We start from the raw sequence: 21,485 nt of genomic DNA, 5'->3' as shown, positions 1-21,485 counted from the left end.
AATAAAACTCACTATTTGCAGATAACATGATTTGATATATAGAAAACCCTAAAGATCACAAAAAATTTAGAACTAATCACCAATTCAATGAAGTTGCAGGAAACAAAATCAACACCCCCAATCAGCTACATTTGTATATGCTACAAATGAACTATCTGCAAGCAAAATTAAGTAAACAAACCCATCTACAATTGCACCAAAATAATACCTAGGAATAAATTTAACTAAGGAAGTGAAAGACCTGTACACTAGAAACTATAAGATATTGATTAAAAAAAAACCTGAAGATGACACAAAGCCATGGAAAAATATTCCATGCTTATGAATTGAAAAAATTAATATTGTTAAAATAGGTAGACTGTCTATATGACAAAAAGTACTTTACAGTTTCAATGCAATCCCTATCAGAATTCTAATGGCATTTTTTTAATATTATAAACAACCCTAGAATTTGTTGTAGGGAACCACAAGAGACCCCAAGTCGACAAAACAATCTTAAGAACAAACCTGGAGGCAACATGCTTCAAATTCTAATACAAAGCTACAGTAACCCAAACAGTATGATATTGGTATAAATATAGATACACAGATCAATGGAACAGAATAGAGACTCTAGAAAGAAACCCATTGATGTATGGTCAATTAATTTATGACAAATGAGTCCAGGGACAGCGGGGAAGGGAGAGTCTTTTCAAGAGTGGGTGTTGGAAGAATATACATCCACACACAGAAGAATGGAACTGGGCCCCTATCTTACACCATACACAGAAGTTAACTCCTTCTGGATTCAAGAATATAGTTGCTGGGTGGCTCAGTTGGGTAAGCACCAGACTCTTGAATTCAGCTCAGGCTGTGATTTCACGGTGATCACGGTGTGCTGAGCAAGGGGCCTACTTGGGGTTCTCTCTCCCTCTCTCTCCCTCTCTCTCCCTTCCCCATGCTTACACTCACAATTCTTTCTCTCTCTCTCTCTCAAAACAAATAAACATTTAAAAACAAAAAGAGCATAAGAGCTGAAACCATACAACTCCTAAAAGGAAGCACAGGCAGTAAAACTTGCTGAAGTCACTCTTGGCAATGATTTTTTGCCTCTGACACCAAAAGTAAAGGCAACAAAAGCAAATAAACAAGTGGACTACTTCAAACTAAAAAGCTTCTGCACAGCAAAGGAAAGAAAAAGCAACATGGAAAGGTAAACTACTGAAGAGAAGAAGGTGTTTGCATATCATGTATCTGATAAGATGTGAATATCCAAAATATATAACTTCTGCAACTCAAGCAAAACAGTAAAGAATCCAATTTAAAAATGGGCAGAGAATTTGAATAGACATTTCTCCACGGAAGACATACAGATAGCCAACAGATACATGGAAAAGTGCTGGATATCACCCATTACCAGGGAAATGAAAATCAAAATCACATTGAGATATCACTGCACAGTGGCTATCATTTAGAAATACAAGAAATAACGTGTTGGTGAGGATGTGGAGAAGAGAATCCTTGTGCACTGCTGGTGAGAATGTAAACTGGTGCAGCCAGTATGGGAAGGAACATGGAGATTTCTCAAAAATTAAAAATATATCTAACACATGATTAAGCAACTCCACATACAGATATTTACCCAAAGGAAACAAAAACACTAATTCAAAAGGAAAATGAAGCTCCATGTTCACTGCAGCATTATTTACAATAGGCTGATTCTACATCTGGGCTAAGTGTTTATCAATGAATGAATAAAGAAAATGTGGCATACATGTGCATGCGCACACACACACACACGAGTATTATTCAGTCATTAAAAAAAAAGTCCTTAATTGAGGGCATTATGCTAAGTGAAATAAGTCAGACAGAGAAATACAAATGTTATATAAACTCACTTTTATGTGGAATCTAAAACAAACAGACAAAAAACCCTGAATTCACTGATACAGGGAACAGATTGGTGGTTGTCCAGGTGGAGAGTGGGGGTGCGAGGTAGGGAAAAGGTAGTCAAAAGATACAAACACGGAGTTCTAAAAAAATTTAAGTCCCAGGAATGTAAGAAACAGCATGATGACTATAGGCTTATAATACTGTATTGTATATCTGAAGTTGACTTTAAAAGATTTTAAAAGTTCTCATTAAATGAAAAAAATGTAACTATGTGGTGACAGACATTAACTAGATTTATTGCAGCAATCATTTTGTGATACATACATATATCGAATCATATGTACACCTGATAGGATGTTATGTCAATTACGTCTCAACAAAAATGATAGACACGTACAGATAAATGCACAGATCTCAACAGTGTGTTTAACTGTTATTGAAAGAGTCACTCCTTTTGGGTGCCTGAGTGGCTCAGTCGGTTGAGCATCGGCTTTAGCTCAGATCATGATCTCACCGTTCGTGGGTTCAGGCCCTGCACACCAGGCTCTGTGTTGATAGCTCAGAACCTGGAGCCTGCTTCGGATTCTGTCTCCCTCTCTCTCTGCCCCTACCCTGTGTTTCTCTCTCTCAATAATAAAGGCAAAAAAAAAAAAAAAAGTCAAGCCCCAACCCCCTTTTTATTCCCCTTTCCAAGCAGGCCTGGCACCCATGGCGGCCCTGTAAGTGGGAGCGTGCCACTTCTCCCCATGGCCTCCAGCGGTAGGTTCTCTTCCAAGAGGCTAAATGGCTTGAAAACTGAAATTTCTCCCAAAGATCTGGCATTTTATTTGGTCCAGTATACAAACAGTTTTTCCTCCCCACCACCCTATTTTTTTGCCTACTTATTTTGGGGAACAGATTCAGAAAGGTACAAGAATATTACAATATATAATCTGCCACCTGGAATTGACAAACATTAACACTTTTAAAATGTTTGCTTTGTCTTTTAAAAGGAGGTTTAGGAACGAAGAAAAGCTTTTCAACTCAATGAAGACTGCTGAGCCTGTCAAGTTATAACAGAGCGCTCACTGTGTTTTCAGACTGTGTCCAGAGGGTTCTTGGATTCTTCCTCAGGGCCTGAGTGGTTTGGCAGGGAGAGGGCGGGAAACCAAGAGACCAAGAGGGAGTTTGAGGATCCCACCTCTGTTTTCCCTCAGCACCTCACAATCACATCAGATTTCATTTGAAAAAAAGAGATTCCACTCAACTAACCAACATATGGGAGAGGTTTTACAGAAGGTAAAGGCAATAGAATAAAGTTGATATGGATTATTTCTGACTAACTATGGGCAAGGGAGGAGAGGGGAGGGAAGGAGATGTTACATTTTCATCATTTACAACATAAACTTAATGAGACATGAACATTTTCTCTCAGAGACCAACTTAGTCTCTCCACAAATACTCAGTTCTTCCAACAGATAAATTGTGTTTTGCCACATCAGACAAGTCAACCTCAGGAGTCTACCTAAAAAGATGGATAGGATAATGGACCACTCTGACTTCCAAGGTAACTGTTTAAAATAGGAATCGCTTCCTGAAAACACCTCAGTAGGCACAGAACTGTATTCAAGTTTGCTAGTAACATCCTATTTTCATCATTTCTAAACCCAATTGCTGTTCTGCATGCAAGACTAGTGAAGGGAACAGCAAAGTCTCTTTTGAGTACATTCCGGAGAGTCCCTGGTGTGTCGCAGATCCCCGATAGGGCTCTGACAGTATTGCCCTTCTCCTGTCTAAGACTTGGTTTTAACTTCTCTGTCACAAATTCAGAGAACAATAATGTGATCATGGTCTCCTAGCCAGACTAGCCAAGGTTGCCATTGTATTGGGAAATGACTAAGCTATTTTTGCTTTTTGTCTTTTGCTATGGGAGTCAGAAAAACATAAGGTATTATTTTAAATATGGTTAGAAATCCACCAATAATAAAGTTAGCTCTGGAAAAACCATCCTAATTATTTAAGATCACAGTTCTCTTTTCTTCTGGACAAGGGCATGTTTCAGAGACTTTTACAGTATGAGCTGAAGACACTTTGAATTGGTGAGGTGGCCTTCTTGGACACTCCTATGAGAAATGTGGGGCTCTGGCCTGTGCTTTGTCCAGAGAGCCAGCAGATGGCAGTAAAGAGCAACCACCCACTTAAAAAAAAATCCTCTACAGCAAAAACCAAAATTTCACCAACCCCTGGCAGCGTTTTATATTCAGACCAGAGTGTGGTAAATAGCATCCTGCTAATCCTTTTGGCGCATGTCCTGAAACCAGGGCATGGGTAGAGCTAGTCCATGAGTATATAAATATCAACACAGACTCAGAGGACACTGCTTGTTTTCCATTTGTGCACCGAGTGGTTGAGTACTGGACAGACTTATATGCCAGCCCCAGCCCCCCCGCCCCCCAGCTGTGACCATGGCAAGCTATTTAATCTTCAAATCTCCATTTTGATATTGGAGAGAATATCAACACTCATACTTTATGGCACTGTTATGAGGAATCACTGCTATCATGTATTTAAACACTTGACCCAGTGTTTGGCACTTAGAAAATTAATAAATCTGAGTTGTTATCTTAACCAGCAAATTTTTATTAGTCTCAGTGGAATGTACCTTGCTGTATGCACAGTCTGATTCCAGCCCCAGGAAGGGGTAACATCAGGAGCTACAAAGAAGTTGCTGTTACTTCCTTGTGTTACATCTTAGGGGCTGTCATTGTTTTGATGTGCTAGCACCACAGATTGGTGGAAGGAGAGGCTATGGTCCAACACACAAAGGCAGAACAAACTATTTGGGGAATAAAATGGTCTTTCCCCCCCAGTTCTCTGGTCCAAGAAGGGAAGACTTGGGGCGGGGGTATTTATCTGTGTTCTTAAATCCAGTGCTCATAGGCCTGATACACGGCAAAGGGTCAAGAGCAGTTGCTCGGTCCTCATTGTGCACATTAATCAACAAGAAAAAAAAATTCCAAATCTTTTATTTATTTTTATTTTGAGAGAGTGTGTGAGCAGAGGAGGGGCAGAAAAAGAGAAAGAGAGAAAGAGAGAAAGAGAGAGAGAGAGAGAGAGAGAGAGAGAGAGGGAGAGAGAGAGAGAGAATGTCCCAAGCAGGCTACATGAAAAGTGTTTTTACAAATAAGGATGCCTGAATCCCAGCCAGAAATTCTTCTTGGCTGGTCTGAAGTGGGGCTAGGCATAGGTATTTTTAGCTACATAGGGTGAAGAACTGCTTGTTGAGAACCACTACCAAGTGGTTCCCAAGCTAGTGTGTTATTAGACTTAGTCCCACTGCTGAAAATTCAGATTTCCAGCTGCATTACCAGCTGATTTTAATGCAATGGTTTTTCAGTTACCAGTTAGAAAAAAACTGCTCTAACAGATTAGAGAGCCCAAGTCTGATGACCAGAAGGCAAAAAGAAAGTGCAATGATGAGAAGTCATTTCTGAGTCCAACATGCCAGCTGTGTAAGTGGGCAGGCATGGTCCTCACTGGCACTGCCCAGGCTTGTGCCCAGAACCGTACATATATGCCAGGAATATTTACAATGACTCAGGGGGAGGGCCCAGAGACACCACCAGGCTCTAAATATCTGTTGGATAAATAAGAAAATTATAGCACTGACCATGTACATTAATTTCCCAAAGTCCTAGAGTGAGCCTGTGACAGAGCAAAACTGAGGATTCAGGTGCTCCAATCCCAGAGCAAACACTCTTCCCCATAATGGCAATGCCCTTCTCTGTGGATAGGATTCCAGGACATGGTGCCAATAATAAAACAAGATATGGTGATGGCTTTCTCCTATCAACCTGACCTTATTAAAGATGCACTACTAACGACCACCCTCAGCAAAGAGGTAAAAGGTAATAATAATTAAAAAAAAAAAAACACAAGAGAGAATTCACTCAGTTGGAGAGAATATAGGGAGGGGTTGTGGACATGACAGCAGGGACCTCTGACTCATCTGAAGAGGAAGTGGATGAGGCCACCGAGGGAGTCTGGAGCAGGCCAGGAACTCCTGATGTCAAAAGGGTAATGCCGAAGGCAGAGCTTGGGAACGTTGAGGAAACGAGAGGGAGGGAAGACGTGCATCTCCCAGGGAATCATGAGCACAAATGATTGAGTGACAGGTCTGGCATTATGATTTGCAGAGCTCAGTGTAAAATGCAAACATGGGACCCCTTGTTAAAAAAATGATTAAGAATTTCAGAGATGGCCCCAGAAAGCACTTAGCCAAGTGCAGAGCCTTTCTGAGCAGGAGGCCCTGTGACCACACAGATTTTAGGCCTGGGAGCTGCCGTGTCTGGAGACCCCATTTAAGGATTAAATGGGATACTGCAGAGCACTGAGCACAAAGGCCTCCAGGGACACAGAGAGCATGAGGTGTTGGGCCTGGCCACAGGCTGGTCAGGGGGTAGGCCTAAATTAGTCTGCAGGCTTCCTGCAGCAGGAAGGACTCACGGCTGCCCCTCATGTCTGCGAGGGCTCTCTGCCTGAGAATTCCAACAGAATTCATGATGAAAGTTACTCTTTACCAAACCCTCAGCTATTGCAAAATTCATTACACAAGATCCCGAATCCTGTGGCCATAGGAACTCTGAAGGATCCACACAGCCTAACAGGACCTCTGAAGACAGAAACACAGGATCAAAGAACACTCAGGCTGGTTTTTATCTAAGCCACGTTCAGGAAGAGTGTTCACAGGGGAATTACTATCAGAACAAACCAGTCAGCTTCTGCTCGTCTGACAGCACACTGCACCTCGAGTCGGAACAAACAACGCCGCACATGTGCCCTGGCGCCCTATCTCACCACCCCCACCTTCTGCTTGCACTTAGTCTCCTGTAGCACCTCCACGTCCTTCCTCGGCAGAACAACAGTGAAGCAGGTGTCCTGGCCCCAAGGACAACGGTGGGCAGGCAGGGGCAGAGGTGACAGAGGCAGGTAAGAAAGCCAGCCAAGGAACCAGCAGAACAAAAGAAGGTGCTTTCTCTGTTCCTACTGTAAGCCAGGGTGCTCGCAGATTTGAGAGTTGGTCTCTTGAATATTCTATACCAGGTCTGCTCAACCACAGCACTGTTACCACTGAGCGCTGGATAGTTCTTTCTCGTGGTGGTGACTGTTGCAAGGCATCACTGTAAGATGTTCAGTAGTGTCCCTGGGCTCTACTCAGATATGCTGGTGGCACTCCACAGTTGTGGCAACCAAAAACATCTCCAAACAATGCCAACTGTCCTCCAGCAGACAGAGTCAGAAATGACTGAGAACCACGTAAACCTGTGATCCTCAGTGTCCTCTGAGGAAGACAAACGGCACTAAGAATAGTGGGGAAGCATACCCCAGACTCCCATCCTCAATCCTGTCCTCCAGCCTTCCCTCTGTGCTGCAGAACAGGGTGGCCTATGAGGTGATGGCCATGATATGTGCCTCCCTAAACCTTCCCCTGACCTCTGATCACTGGTCTTTAAGGGCTTAAACTTGAATATATCACGCTGACCAAAGAAAGGAGCCAAGCTGTGTGTCCCTGTGTCCTTGTCACTTGTGCTCCTTCCCCAGGCTTTGCGCCCCAGTCACTCACATAACGCACTCTTCATTCCTTCATCAACAGCTATTTCCTGCAGGTGCCAGGCACTGTTTTAAGCCCTTAGGAAGCATCAGTGAACAAAAGTGTCCTGTTCTTGTGGAAACTGACAATAGCAATAAACATATTAAGAGGCAAATTATATTGTTTGTTACAAGGTGAGAAGGGGATCTGGCAGAAGGGGGTGGGGAGTGCCGGGGGAGTAGAGGCCGAGTGGATTTCAATTTTAAATAACCCATCAGGACAGGTTCATGTGAGCAAATCACAGGAGCGCAGAGATCACAGGAGACAGTGGTGGCCAGGGCAGAGGGCAGAATAGAAGGAGGAGGGCACGAGGGGGAGGAATTGGTCGCCATCCTGAGGACTCTGACTCCTTTTTGAGACAAATACTGTGATTTGGCTCATGTAAAATTTTTTTAATTTATTTATTTATTTTTGAGAGAGAGAAAGTGCAAGTCAGGGAGGGGCAGAGAGAGAAGAAGACAGAGAGAATCCCAAGCAGGCTTGGCTCTGTCAGTGTGGAGCCTGATGCAGGCCTCAAATCCATGAACCATGAGATCATCACCTGAGCTGAAGTTGGATGCTTCACTGACACCCAGGTGCCCCTGGCTCACGTAAAGTTTGAACAATCTCTATAGCTGCTATTCTGAGAATAATGCTGGAAACAGGGGCCTGAGGTATAAAGCACCTGCAGCCATCTGTGTCCAAGACAATGGTTCCGACCACCAAACCGGCAGCGGAGGTGCTGACAAGTCTACGAAGGGTCGTCTTGTAAGGGGACTGGAGCGTCCTGGTCCTGCTTTGTGCTCAAGTAATGCTGCCTGACCGAACGTGTCACATCTCTGGATCTGGAGTTTATATTTATAGTTAAAATAAATACACACACAAACCCTAAATAAAATGTTTGAAACATGCTTTTTAGATGAGGTAATCCAGTTGCTAGGCATGTATGTGACACTTAGTAAATGCTTAATAAATGTCTGTTGAATGAGTACATATATATTTTATACTGTGTGAATAATTACTATATTCCTTTGGACATAATCATTTACAACCACTAAATCCAGGTATTTTATTACCATTGATGTAATTCATTTTGGTTGTCTTGCTTTAATAATTATTTTTGGCTTTTATGTTATTGGTGTAAGTCATTTAAGCTTCATTATTTTGTGCAGATAATTTGTTTTAAAAATGATCTGACTCAAAATGCATTGTTAAGTTTAAAGTGAGTTAGGAGTTAGAGCCTGAATCCTACAATTAGCTGGGTGCCAATGACTCTGACCTCATTGTATTCATCCATAAGGTGAGAGTTCTACACCCAGACATCCAATGTTTGCAAATTCTAGGATTTTTTACTGAAAAACATATTGGGAGGTCCCACTATCCCATTTATCTGAGATTCCTTGGGCCAAGTTGCACTTGGAATTGTGGAATTCAGAAAATTTTGGATTTTGAACTCATGTAATACATCCAATGGGGTCTGGTACAGCACCTTGAAGTCAAAAGAGCCTCACTTAAGTTCAGGTCAAGTTTCACTGCTAAACCGGTTATTAAAAATATTTTAGAGAAAAAAAATGAAGTTGGACCCTTCCCCTTACACCATATACAAAAATTAACTCAAGGGGCACTTGGCTGGCTCAGTCAGTTAAGCATCTGACTTCAGTTTTGGTCATGATCTCACAGTTCATGTTTCGGCCCCACATTGGGTGAGCTTCAGCCCCAGCTCAGGTGAGCATGAGCACAGCTTCCAGTGAACATGAGCCCCACTTAGAGTGAGCCCTGCTTCTCTCTCCATCCCTCTCTCTCTCTCTGCCTCTTCCTTGTGGGAGATTCTTTCTCCCTCTCTCTGCCCCTCACTTGCTTATAGCCTCTACCTCTCTCTCTCAAAAAAAAAAAAAAACAAAACAAAACCTAACTCAAAATGGATAAAAGACCTAAACATAAAAGCTAAAACCATAAAATATTTTAAGAAAATGGGGGGGGAACTTCATGATACAGAATCTTTGGCAGTGATTTTTTGGATATGACACCAAAAGTACAGGTAACAAAAAAAATTAGACATCAAAATAAAAAACTTTGTGCATCACAGAACACAATCAAAATAGTGAAAAGGCACTTTATGGCATGGAAAAAAATATTTGCAAACCATGTATCTGATAAAGGAATAATATCTAGAATATATAAAGAACTCCTAAGATATGATAACAAAACATTGAACAACCTGATTTTAAACTGGGCAAAAGACTTGAACAGAAATTTCCAAAGACAACATATAAATGGCCATCAAGCCTATGAAAAAATGCTCAATATCATTAATCATGCATTACCATGACTTCTCCAACAACACAAAAATGCATATCAAAACCATGATGACATAACACTTCATACTTACTGGAATGGCTGCTAGTTAAAAAAAAAATAGATTTGGCAAGGATGTTGAGAAACTGGAACTCTGTGCCATGCTAGTAGGAATGTAAAATAGTGCAGCTGCTATGGAAAACAGTATGGCAGTTTCTCAAAAAAAAATTAAAAATAGAAATACCATATGATCCAATAATTCCACTTCTAGATATATATTCAAAGGAATTGAATGTAGGGTCTCAAAGAAATATTTGTGCATCCATGTTCATTGCACCATTATTTAAATAGCCAAAAGGTGGAAGCAAGTATCCATCACAGGCAAATGCATAAACAAAATGTAGTATACACAACAGAATATTATTCAGCCTTAGGAAATTCTGGCACACACTACAACATGAATGAACCCCGAAGACATCATGCTAAGAGAAGTCAGTCAGTCATCAAAGACAAAATCCTGTATGACCTCATTTATATGAAGTAACTAAAGTAGGCAAATTCATAGAAATAGAAAGTAGAATGGTGGCTGCCAGGGGTGGAGAGAAGAGGAGAAAAGAGAGTTATTGCTTAATGGGTATGAAATTTCAGTTTGAGAACATGAACAATGTTCTGGAGATGGTAGTCATACCACAGTGTGAAAGGACTTAACTGATGCCACTGATACATCTGCTTAGAAATGGTTAAAATGGAGGACTTCGGGGAAGATGGTGGAATGGGAGGGTCCTAAGCTCACCTCAACCCACAGATATGACTGGCTAATACCCACGTCAGTGTAAGGAACCCAGAAAAGGAGCCCAAAGCTGGCAGAACAAACTTCCCTCAGCTAAGTATACAGAAGAGACCACACCAAAGAGGATAGGAAAAGCAGACACACGGTTGGGAGCTAAATGGACCCACAAGACTGTTCAAGGGAGGGAGGGAGGGATACTGCAGGAACAAAAAAACAGAAAAAAGACTCTGACACCAGACAGTCCACTCACAGAAGATCAATTGCCATGACATTTGGCTTTGAAGACCAAAGAGGCCAAATTTTGTGAGTTCTTACAATCAATAGGGCCTAAAACCGGGAATTTAAAAAATTAGCAGGTTTGGATCTGGGAGAGCCAAGAGGTGAGAGGAAACTGAGTCCCCACCCTTAAAGAGCACAACCAACAGCCCCAGGGAGATACAGCATAAAGGGAGCAGTTAGAAGAATGCCTAGGGTATACAGGAAGAAAATTTGCTTACTAATCTCAGAGCATGCTGGAGGGGCAAGGACCACTGGGGGACTTCTCCAAGAACACAGGAGCTGACAGGTGCTGTTCCCACATCCATCCCCAAACTAGACACATGGGCACCTGCACGAACCAGCACAGCACCAACATTCCTACCTACCTTGTTTAACATTGCATCCTACCCTGTGCTCCCTTGTGGATATTACCTCTCCAGATAGGCCTCAGCCCCAGGTTCCCTTCCACAGCAGACCAATGCAGACCTTGCTAACACCACGCACTGCACCCCCATGTTCTCCTGCAGTTCATTGCTACTGTATCTCTGGCAAAAGCTTGGTCTGACTCAACTCATGCCCAAGGAGGACCCAGACAGGCCAACTAACAACATAAGGGACAAACACTGCCCATAACAAAGAGACCCATTGCAGATGACAAAAATGAAGGTAAAGTGGCTAGCCAGAACAGCAGGGCATAGGCAACAACATGGGAGACACCCATGAAGTGCCAGGTTTTGGCGAACAGGGGACATTAAACTTCAGGGCACTAAGGATATCTTCTTCATGAGACCACCACTTTCAACAACAGGAGACACAGCTGACTTTCCTAACACAGAGAAACAGAGAGAGTTAGACAAAATGAGGATGCAGAGGAGTATGTCCCAAATGAAAGAACAGAACAAAATCACAGTAAAAGAGCTAAATGAAAAGGAGATAAATAATACGCCTGATAGAGAATTTAAAGTAAATGTCACAAAGATACTCACTGGATTTGAGAAAAGAATGGAGGACCTCAGTGAGACCCTTAAAGAGATAAAAACAAAAAAATAACCTATCAAAGATGAAGAACTCAATACTGAAATTAAAATACACTAGATGAAATAAACAGCAGGCCAGAGGAGGCAGAAGAATGGATCAGTAATCTGGAGAATAAAGTAATAGAAAGCAATCAAGCTGAGTGGGAGAAAGAAAAAATAATAATAATAAATGAAAACAGTCTTAGGGAACTCAGCGACACTATCAAGCATAATAACATTTGCATTATAGGTATCCCAGATGGAGAAGAGAGAGAAAAGGGGACAGAAAATTTACTTGAAGAAATAATAGATGAAAACATCCTGAATTTGGACAAAGAAACAGAAATCAAGATCTAGGAGGCACAGAGAGTCCCCAACAAAATCAACCCAAGGAGGTCCACACCAAAACACATTGTAATTAAAATGGTGAAAAGCAATGATAGAGAATTTTAAAAGCAGCAAGAGAGGGATGCCTGGGTGGCTCAGTTGGTTGATTTGGGCTAAGGTCATGATCCCAGGGTTGTGGGATTAAGCCCTGTGTTGGGCTCCTGCTGAGTGTGCAGCCTGCTTAAGATCGATGGATCAATCGATCATCTCTCTCTCTCTCTCCCCACACCTTACCTCTCCCCTGTTTGCATTCCCTCTCCCTCTCTTTCTCTCTCTCTCTAAAACAAAAAAATCAGAAAGAGAAAAGAAAACAGTTACATACAAGGGAAATTCCATAAGACTATAAGCTAATTTTTCAGAAGAAACTTTACAGGCCATAAGAGAGTGGCATGATATAGTCAAAGTGATGAAGAGGAACAAAAATATCCTATCCAGCAAAGCTATCATTCAAAATGAAGGAGAGAGAGGGGGTGGCTCAGTTGGTTCAGCATCTGACTTCAGCTCAGGTCATGACTCACAGTGTGTGGTTCAAAACCCACGTCAGTCTCCGTGCTGACAGCTCAGAATCTGGAGCCGGCTTTAGATTCTGTCTTCCTCTCTCTTTGCCCCTCACCCACACTCTGTCTCTCATTCTCAAAAATAAATAAACATTTAAAAAAAATTTAATGAAGGAGAAGGTTAAAAGAACTTACAAGCACTAAACCAGTGCTACAAGAAATGTTAAAGGGAAATTACTGGAAAGACCATCAGCAGTAGTATGAAGAGTGGGAAGCACAAAAGGAGAAAATTCAGTATATCTATAAAAATTCAGTCAAGACATTCACAAAATAAAAGGATGTAAAGTATGAAACAATACACCTAAAACATGACAGGAAGGGAGGAGTAAATAATGGATTCAATTTAAGTAACTATCAACTTAACACAGATTACTAATATGCATAAGATGTTATGTACAAACCTAATGGTACCCACAAATCAAAAACCAGTAGGGGCATGTGGGTGGCTCACTCAGTTCAGTGTTTGACTTCGGCTCAGGTCAGGGTCTCAGGTGGATGAGTTTGAGCCCCGTGTCGGGCTCTGTGATGGCAGCTAGCTCAGAGCCTGGAGCCTGTTTCGGATTCTGTGTCTCCCTCTCTCTCTCTGCCCCTCCCCTGTTCATGCTCTATCTCTCTGTCTCAAAAATAAACATTAAAAAAAAAAACAATAAAAAATACCTAGTAACAGATACGCAAAATATAAAGAGAAAGGAATCCAAGTATATCAGTAAAGAGAGCAAACAAACTGTGAGAGAAAAGAGCAAGAGAAGACAGGAACAGAGATGAATTACTAAAACCACCATAAAACAAGTAATAAAGTGGCATTATATACATACCTATCAGTAATTACTTTAAATGCAAATGAACTAAACACTGCAATCAAAATACACAGGGTGATGGAATGGATAAAAAGCAAGACCTATCTATATACTGCCTAAAAAAGACTTGTTTTCAAACTTAAAGAAATATGCAGATGGAAAGGGAAGGGTAGAAAAGCATTTATCATACAAATGGGAGTTAAAAGAAAGCTGGGGTAGCAAAACTTATATGGGACCAAAGAGACTGTAAAACACAGACCACATGGGGCGCCTGGGTGGCTCAGTTGGTTCAGCATCCCACTTTGGCTTAGGTCATGACTTCATGGTTCATGGGTTCAAGCCCAATGTCAGTTTGAGCCGTGCTGACAGCTCAGAGCTGGGAGCCTGCTTCAAATTCTGTGTCTTCCTCTTTCTCTACCCCTTCCCTGCTCTCTCTCTCTCTCTCAAAAATAAAAATAAACATTAAAAACTTTTTTTTTAAAACAAAGACTGTAACAAGAGACAGATGCTATATAGTCAATAAGGGCACAGTCCAAAAAGAAGACATAATAATTGTAAATATTTATGTGCCCAACATGAAAGCACCTAAATACATAAAGCAGCTAATAATAAACATAAATGAAATAATTGATAGTAATACAATAACAGTAGGAGACTTTAACATACCACTTGCATCAATGGACAGATCATTCTAACAGAAAATCAACAAGGAAAAGGTGGCTTTGAATGACACATCAGGCCAGATGGATCTAACAGATAATATTCAGAACATTTCATCTTAAAATAGCAGAATACACATTCTCTTGAAGTGCACATAGAACAGCCTCCAGAACAGATCACATATTAGGCCACAAAACAAGTCTCAACAAACTCAACAACAACAAAGTCATAGTATGCATCTTTTCTGCCCACAATTCAATGCAACCAGAAATCAACCACAAGACAAAATCTAGAAAGAACACGAATACAGAAAGGTTAAATAACATGCTAGTAAACAATGAATGGGTCAACCAAGAAATCAAAAGAGGAAATCACAACATACATGGAAATAAATGAAAATGAGAACATATTGGTCCAAAATCTTTGGGATGGAGCAAAAACAGCAAAAGCTGTTCTAAGAAAGAAGTTTATAGCAAGTTTATACAAGTGTACTTCAAAAAGCAAAAAAAATCTCCAATAAACAACCTATCTTTACACTTAAAGGAGCTAGAAAAAGAACAACAAACAAAACCCCAAACAAGTAGAAGGAAGAATAAAATGAAGACTAACACAGAAATAAATGAAATAGACTAAAAAAAAAAAAACCCAATAGAACAGATCAAGGAGAGCGGGAGCTGGTTCCTTGAAAAGAGCAACAATACCGATGAACTTTTCGTCAGTCTCACCGCCCCACTCACCAGAAGGATAGAGAGGACTCAAATAAAAATCTTTTGAAGTTTGGTAGTACACAGCGGACATCTGTTACAGCACTGTCAAAGGGGTGACAGGTGGGGCAGTCTGCTGAGCATCCAGCTTCGGCCAGGTCGTGATCTCAGGGTTTATGAGTTCAAGCCCCACATTGGGCTTACTGCTGTCAGCAAAGAGTCTGCTCCACATCCTCTGACCCCATCTCTCTGCCCTCCCTCCACATATATTCTCTCAAAAATAAATAAAATGTTTAAAAATAAATGAAGGCTTTATAAATGATGTATATATATATTTTAAAAAGTGTTGTGACAGGTAAAGGCACTGCTGATGAGAGTGGAAGGGGCAGATACTACATAAAAATTTTTATTTCAAGTAAGTACTTTAATGAGTAAAATACAGAAGTAAACATAATAAAACTATAATTTCACAGGTATTACTGTTTATAGTAAGGAGAAGTAAAAAAGAAAAGAGAGATCTATTAAAATCAATCTAGGGGTGCCTGGGTGGCTCAGTTGGTTAAGCATTCAACTTCAGCTCACGTCATGATCTCATGGTTCCCAAGTTCAAGCCCCACGCCAGGCTCTGTGCTGACAGCTTAGAGCGTGATGCCTGCTTCTGATTTTTTGCCTCCCTCTCTGGCCCCTCTGTCTCTCTCTCAAAAAAAAATTTTTTTAATAAATTAAAAAATAAATTTAAAGTAAAATACTGAGAAAATAGGAGTATTGGTAGCAAGCAGTGATTGTAAAAATCAAGAAGGTGGCAGGAAAATGGCTGCAGTTTGAGGAATGGCATAACTTCTCAAGGCTCCCATGGGTTCAAACTGCAGCATGGTCTTTAAAATCCTTTGAAAGCACAGTCCATTACTCCCATGGAAATAGGGATCTTGCCTCACCGGTCATCCATCTACAAATGCGTGCATGCCAATCTCTCTCCTGACAAACCGTAAGCCCAGGCACCACAGGCCACATCTAAGAGGTAGACATTTCCTGTCTACCATGCACCACCTGTATCAGCTTGGACCTTGGCAAGGACATGTGTGTGGGAATCTACTGAGACTGAAACAAAATGCAGGGTGCCCCTAACAGCCTTCCTCTGACTCCAGGGACAGGAGCTGACCGTACAATCAGTATAAACCCCCAGTTACCTGGATGCTCATTCTGCACTGGCTTGTGAACTCTCCTTTGAGACCCCAAAGTCAGGGACTCAGTATCAGATAGAAAAGTACACCAAGGTACATACAACTTCTGCTCTAAGATCTACTTTAAAATTTAAATCTCAGGGGCACCTGGGTGGCTCAGTCGGTTAAGTATCTGACTTCGGCTCAGGTCATGATCTCACAGTTCGTGAGTTCAAGCCCCATTTCGGGCTCTGTGCTGACAGCTCAAAGCCTGGAGCTTGCTTCAGATTCTGTGTCTACCCCTCTCTCTCCTTCCCCTGCTCATGCTGTGTCTCTCTCTCTCTCAAAAATAAATAAACATTAAAAAAAATTTTCTTAATTAAATAAAAAATAAATAAAAATTCTAGATGAGTTGGATAAAGTGCCAAAAAGGAATCATCATTGTTGGTTTATGCTCCCCAACATCTAGCCAGTTTATGGTCAATAATCCCACCAAGTAAATTAACTCGTCTCTTGTCTAAGTATATGATTTGCTCTCAGTTTACCTTGAAATATACACCAAGAAGTTTCATGATTCAAGGTCAAACGTTTTTGGCTGCTGTACCAACATTTTTCACATTGCTCTTACAGGTGCTTGCTTGCTCATATCTGCTTAAAGTAGATTTCTGAATAAAGTTATACTGGCACCTGCATGATGGCAGAGAACTTAAGGGTTTCAACTGTCTCCTTGTCGATGCACCAAAGTGGACATTAAATTTTACAACTTGATATGTTGACCCCTGTGCTTGGAATTCAGAAATGCATCCAAGCAAGATCCTGAGCTCCCATAAGAAAATGACAACCCAATCTCCAGATTCGCTTTTTGTATTTAATAGATATTTTAGGAAACAAGACTCTGGGTACATATAGGAAGTGCAAGATCCAGCTCACTTCTGTATTGCTTAATTTTAAAGAAAGGTTTGGTTGGCAACAATATTATTTAAGGAGGATGGCCTTAAGAATAGATAGTATTCTTCTCTCAGTCCTCTGGAATCTACCTCAGGCCAGCAGGGAGCTCTGAGCACCACCAGACAACTTGGCCTTTGAAGGAACCTCTTCTGGCCACCTTGCTGTCAGCCTGCATCAAGGGGCTCCATGGAAAAGAACCTGGTGAGTAATGGCTCACTTCAGGCCTTGAGGACTCTGGGTCTCCTGTCACAGAACACTCTCTAGGAAGATTTTCAGGAAATTTCTCATTTCAGCACTGAGAGAAATTCACCTTCACCTGAGCAGTGTGTAAGGTTTCGTCTTGTGGACACTGTAAGTCATGGTAGTGAGCACCCCGCCCTCAGCGCTGGCTGCCAGAGCCAAGAGCAGGGTCTGGGCCCCTCTGCAGCAAGTGAACAGAGTCCACCTGCACGTACTTCGTGCACCAACATCACCTAGGACTTCATCTTTTCTTTTCTGTTTATATTTCCACTTTAAATTCTCTCAAACCCAAATTCTTTGTCTGTAAGGATGAGATTATAAGCCTATCATGAGAATTTAAATTGATGTATATAAACTGCTTTGGATTGCCTGTATTATAATATACACTGTATATTATAATAGCTAATATTTATTGATCCTTTAATCACACAACTCTATGAGGTTATTGCTAGTATTATCCCCATTTTATAGATGAGGAAACTGAGACCCACAGATCTTTAAACATTTGACTCATATCTATCATAGGCAAAAGTTGGATTTGAACCCAGGTCCCCAACCCTGATCCCAAGTTAACTTCTACTGCTATGATAGCTACTTCTTTAAAGCTATTTTTTTTGGCCTTGTTTTTCCTAACAGTTATTTATTAACTTATTTTCAGAAGCTGGGTACAGTTTCATTTAGGGTCACCAACTTGTCCAGAATTTCCCAGTTTTATAATTCTAAGCCTCATTTCCCAAGATATCACTTAGGGGTTTCCTCATTATGTTATTGATCTTTGAAGCAGGACCATTGCTAGTATCCACAAACGGATACCCCTTCATGCAAATGAGGAAGGAGGAGTATCCATTTGTATTTAACACACTTTTGATCTTGTATTCAATTCATTTATGTAAATCGCTTTAATCCTTTCCAGAATAAATTGGGGTACAGAGAAACAAATATAAATACAGAACTTCACACTGTATTTAACACTTTTTGAATTATGGATAATTATTACTACATACATTACCTTTATATCCTTGTTCTGTCTCCCTGAGATCAATTTTGGTTATTGGTTTGAAATCAGTATCCCATAACCGAATACACCCATCCCGTCCGCCAGTGGCAAAGCCTTCTTCGCAAGCGTACATGCTGAAGATTCCAGCCTGTTGAGTAAGGCAGATTATACTCAAAACCTGAGGGACTCTAAGTAGTCATTAGAGTTGGATCTTCATGATTATAAAAAATAAAGCAAAAGCAAAAACTTTTTTTAAATCCCTTGTTCTTTATTGAAATCCTGACAATAGAACAAGTAGCCATTTATAATACACTTCATTTTGGCTAGGTAAAATTTAATCCTGATTACCACTAAAGCAAATCAGTTCAAATGCTCCTTTACCATTACTAAACTGATGGCAATTTGAAAAAAATATTGTTCACTAATTCCTTGGTTAAGGTAGATATGAAGATCAAATCCCTTTATGTAACAACCGATCCTTATAAAGAAAAGACAACAATGGAGGTGTTCCATATAGATTGCTTCTCAAAATAATCAGGCAATGATATGTGGGCTAAGACCAGAAACATTTTCACTGGCACTGAAATGCATCTCAATGAGTTCAAGAAGGCAACACCTGAGCCTAATTGAAAACAAGTTATATTTGTGTTAATTTGTTAAGCATTATATGAATATACTTTTTTTCACATCTGAAATAGTTCCATAACTTGAAGATGCTTCTCCATAGGCAAATATTTTACCTGATCTATTGAGAAGTGCTATAAGAATATACAGTGGACATAAGATCCAGTGAAGAGAAATGAGATTATTAGGTGGCTGCTTTTATGCATGGGGCAACGGCTGACCTCTGAATTGCTTTAAGATTGGTTTCATAATTAGTGACCAAGAAAAATGGTTCAACATACAAGACAATGAAAGATCTAAACTTTCACAGCTCTTTTGCTAAGATGTGCTTGAACTTTTCTTTATATAAGAGTAATAGGGATCAAATTTCCACTTACTACCATAGGCTTTGGCTTTCACATCTCCCCATTCTTCTGGGCATTTCCATTTTATCATCTATAGATACAGCAACATAATCATTATTATATGTGTCAGAAGAGAGCAGAATGGTCAGAAGTAAAATTTGCCCTCGTTCTTACAGAGCAGATCATCAAAAGAGAAGTGTGTCAATGATTTCTGTTTACAGTTTAAGAGCTTGTGATTTGGACTTAAAGGTCATGCTTACTCAAAGTGAGAAAAATCTACCCTTACTAACTGACTAAGGTAAAAAGAAGAGTTGTCTACACTCTTGCTATTCAACATATGGGCCACAGGTTAGCAGCAATGGCATCATCCCAGATCCCATGAATCAGAATCTGCATTTTTTTTTCACAATCTGCATTTTTAACAATATCCTCAAGAGATTCACTATTACATTAAAGTTTGAGAAGTATTGATCTGTAAGATAAAGCTGATGATGAAACAGTCCTATTCTTCTACATATGGATGAATAACAACACTAATCGAGCAATCAATAATTGATGTGAAGGCTAATTAAATTATTGTGCTTTTGAAATACTTCTTTTTAGGTGAACAAAAATAATTATAATTTCGGAACTCTTTTATTAATGTTCAGGGCATTTTCAGGAGAGTCTGATTTTTTTTTTTTTTTGCAAGACAGAGAGAGACAGCATGAGCAGGGGAGGGTCAGAGAGAGAGGGAGACACAGAATCCGAAACAGGCTTCAGGCTCTGAGCTAGCTGTCAGTAGAGCCCGACACGGGGCTTGAACCCACGAACCGTGAGATCAAGACCCGAGCCAAAGCCAAAAGCCGGACACTTAACTGACTGAGCCACCCAGGAACCCTGAGTCTGAGGATTTTAATGCAACAGGAAAACACACTTGTTTGTGATGTCAACTTATTTAATGATCACCAAATTTCCACATGGACATACTCACACTGTGTGCTCCTTGAATGGTGCGGACTAAATTGAGCCCTTTCCAGACATAGATGTCTCCATTTAAAGCACCAGAATAGGTGATGTCATCTTTGGCACATGCAAGGCAAAGGATGGTCTGAAGATCCCCTGTTTTGCCAAATATCCCTCTTTTTGCAGTCAGGGCATTTCCACAGAGTGTCCAAAACTGGAAAGTGATTAAAGTAAATAGATGCAAAAATAATGTATTCATCTTGATGCATTGCATCATTGGTATTTGCTTATATTTCGGTACCTTTCTCATAATTTGCTATAGCTGAACTAGGCACACAAAACTTAACTTGTTCTTTTGCAACCAACAGAATCACAAAACCTTTTAGGCAACCACTAGCAAGAATAAGAAACATTTTAGCAGTGTTTTTAAAACTTCCCAAGTTCCAAAATTTCCAAACTTTGCTAATTGTTTATTAGTGATTAAATACAAAAGGTCAATGTTCTCAGTGTTGGAATAAAGTGGGAAAATCATCATGTCTTTAATTTTTGGTCAAAATACAAAAGCAGTATAGGTTCATTGTAGAGGAGTTTAGAAATACGGAAAAGAATAAAGATGAAAAATGAAATATCTACAGCTTCCTGTTAACATGTGGATGTATCTTCCAGACACTTTTTGGTGTGTGTGTGTGTGTGTGTGTATGTATGTATTTGGATATAATGTCTAACTTGAAACATTATATATCTTACTGTAGAAATGTTACTTGAAAACTTTCTAAATATGAGTTATCTTTCCATATAGCCAAATAAACTTTTCAATTTTCGTTGCATTAACTTACCATGTGGAAGACCATAAGCATAAAGCTTGAGCCACTTTATAGAAAGCAACAGCAAGACCTCCATGGCTATACAGAAATTAAGTATTTCGTTTTGGCATAGTTTTTTAAATGTATGTATGTATTTACGCTATGTATATAGCCCCTATTTATAAAGGCTCTTTACATTTATTTGATCTTCATGACACCCTTGAGAACAGGCTAAAGTGGATATTCCCATTATCCCTGCTTGGAAGGGAGCAAAGGGGGGCCTAAGTGGTCGGCTGGCGGTAAAGGTTCGATGGGGCTTATACGTAAGAAAATACTGAAATCTTGATCTTTGCTTTGAGAAATTTCAATCATTTAAAAAAATTTTTTTTAATGTTTTATTTATTTTTGAGACAGAGCATGAGTGGGGGAGGGGCAGAGAGACAGGAAGACACAGAATCTGAAGCAGGCTCCAGGCTCTGA

General features: G+C 40.3%; 1 protein-coding gene across 2 annotated transcripts in view; it reads right to left on the bottom strand.

Annotated features, from left to right (window-relative positions):
- Positions 1-21,485, bottom strand: part of EML6 (EMAP like 6) — a 283,528-nt gene that overhangs the window by 129,304 nt on the left and 132,739 nt on the right. For both annotated transcript variants that reach the window (XM_029937369.1, XM_029937368.1), the window contains exons 5-6: positions 20,231-20,416; positions 18,302-18,437 (exon numbers count right to left, since the gene is read on the bottom strand). In XM_029937369.1, coding sequence (XP_029793229.1) covers positions 18,302-18,437; positions 20,231-20,416 — 322 coding nt within the window. The remainder of the gene's footprint in view (positions 1-18,301; positions 18,438-20,230; positions 20,417-21,485) is intronic.

Source organism: Suricata suricatta, chromosome 4, assembly GCF_006229205.1.
Source record: "Suricata suricatta isolate VVHF042 chromosome 4, meerkat_22Aug2017_6uvM2_HiC, whole genome shotgun sequence".
NCBI lineage: Eukaryota > Metazoa > Chordata > Mammalia > Carnivora > Herpestidae > Suricata > Suricata suricatta.
Note: the sequence above shows the minus strand (reverse complement) of the source record. Positions and strands in the feature narration are given on the sequence as shown.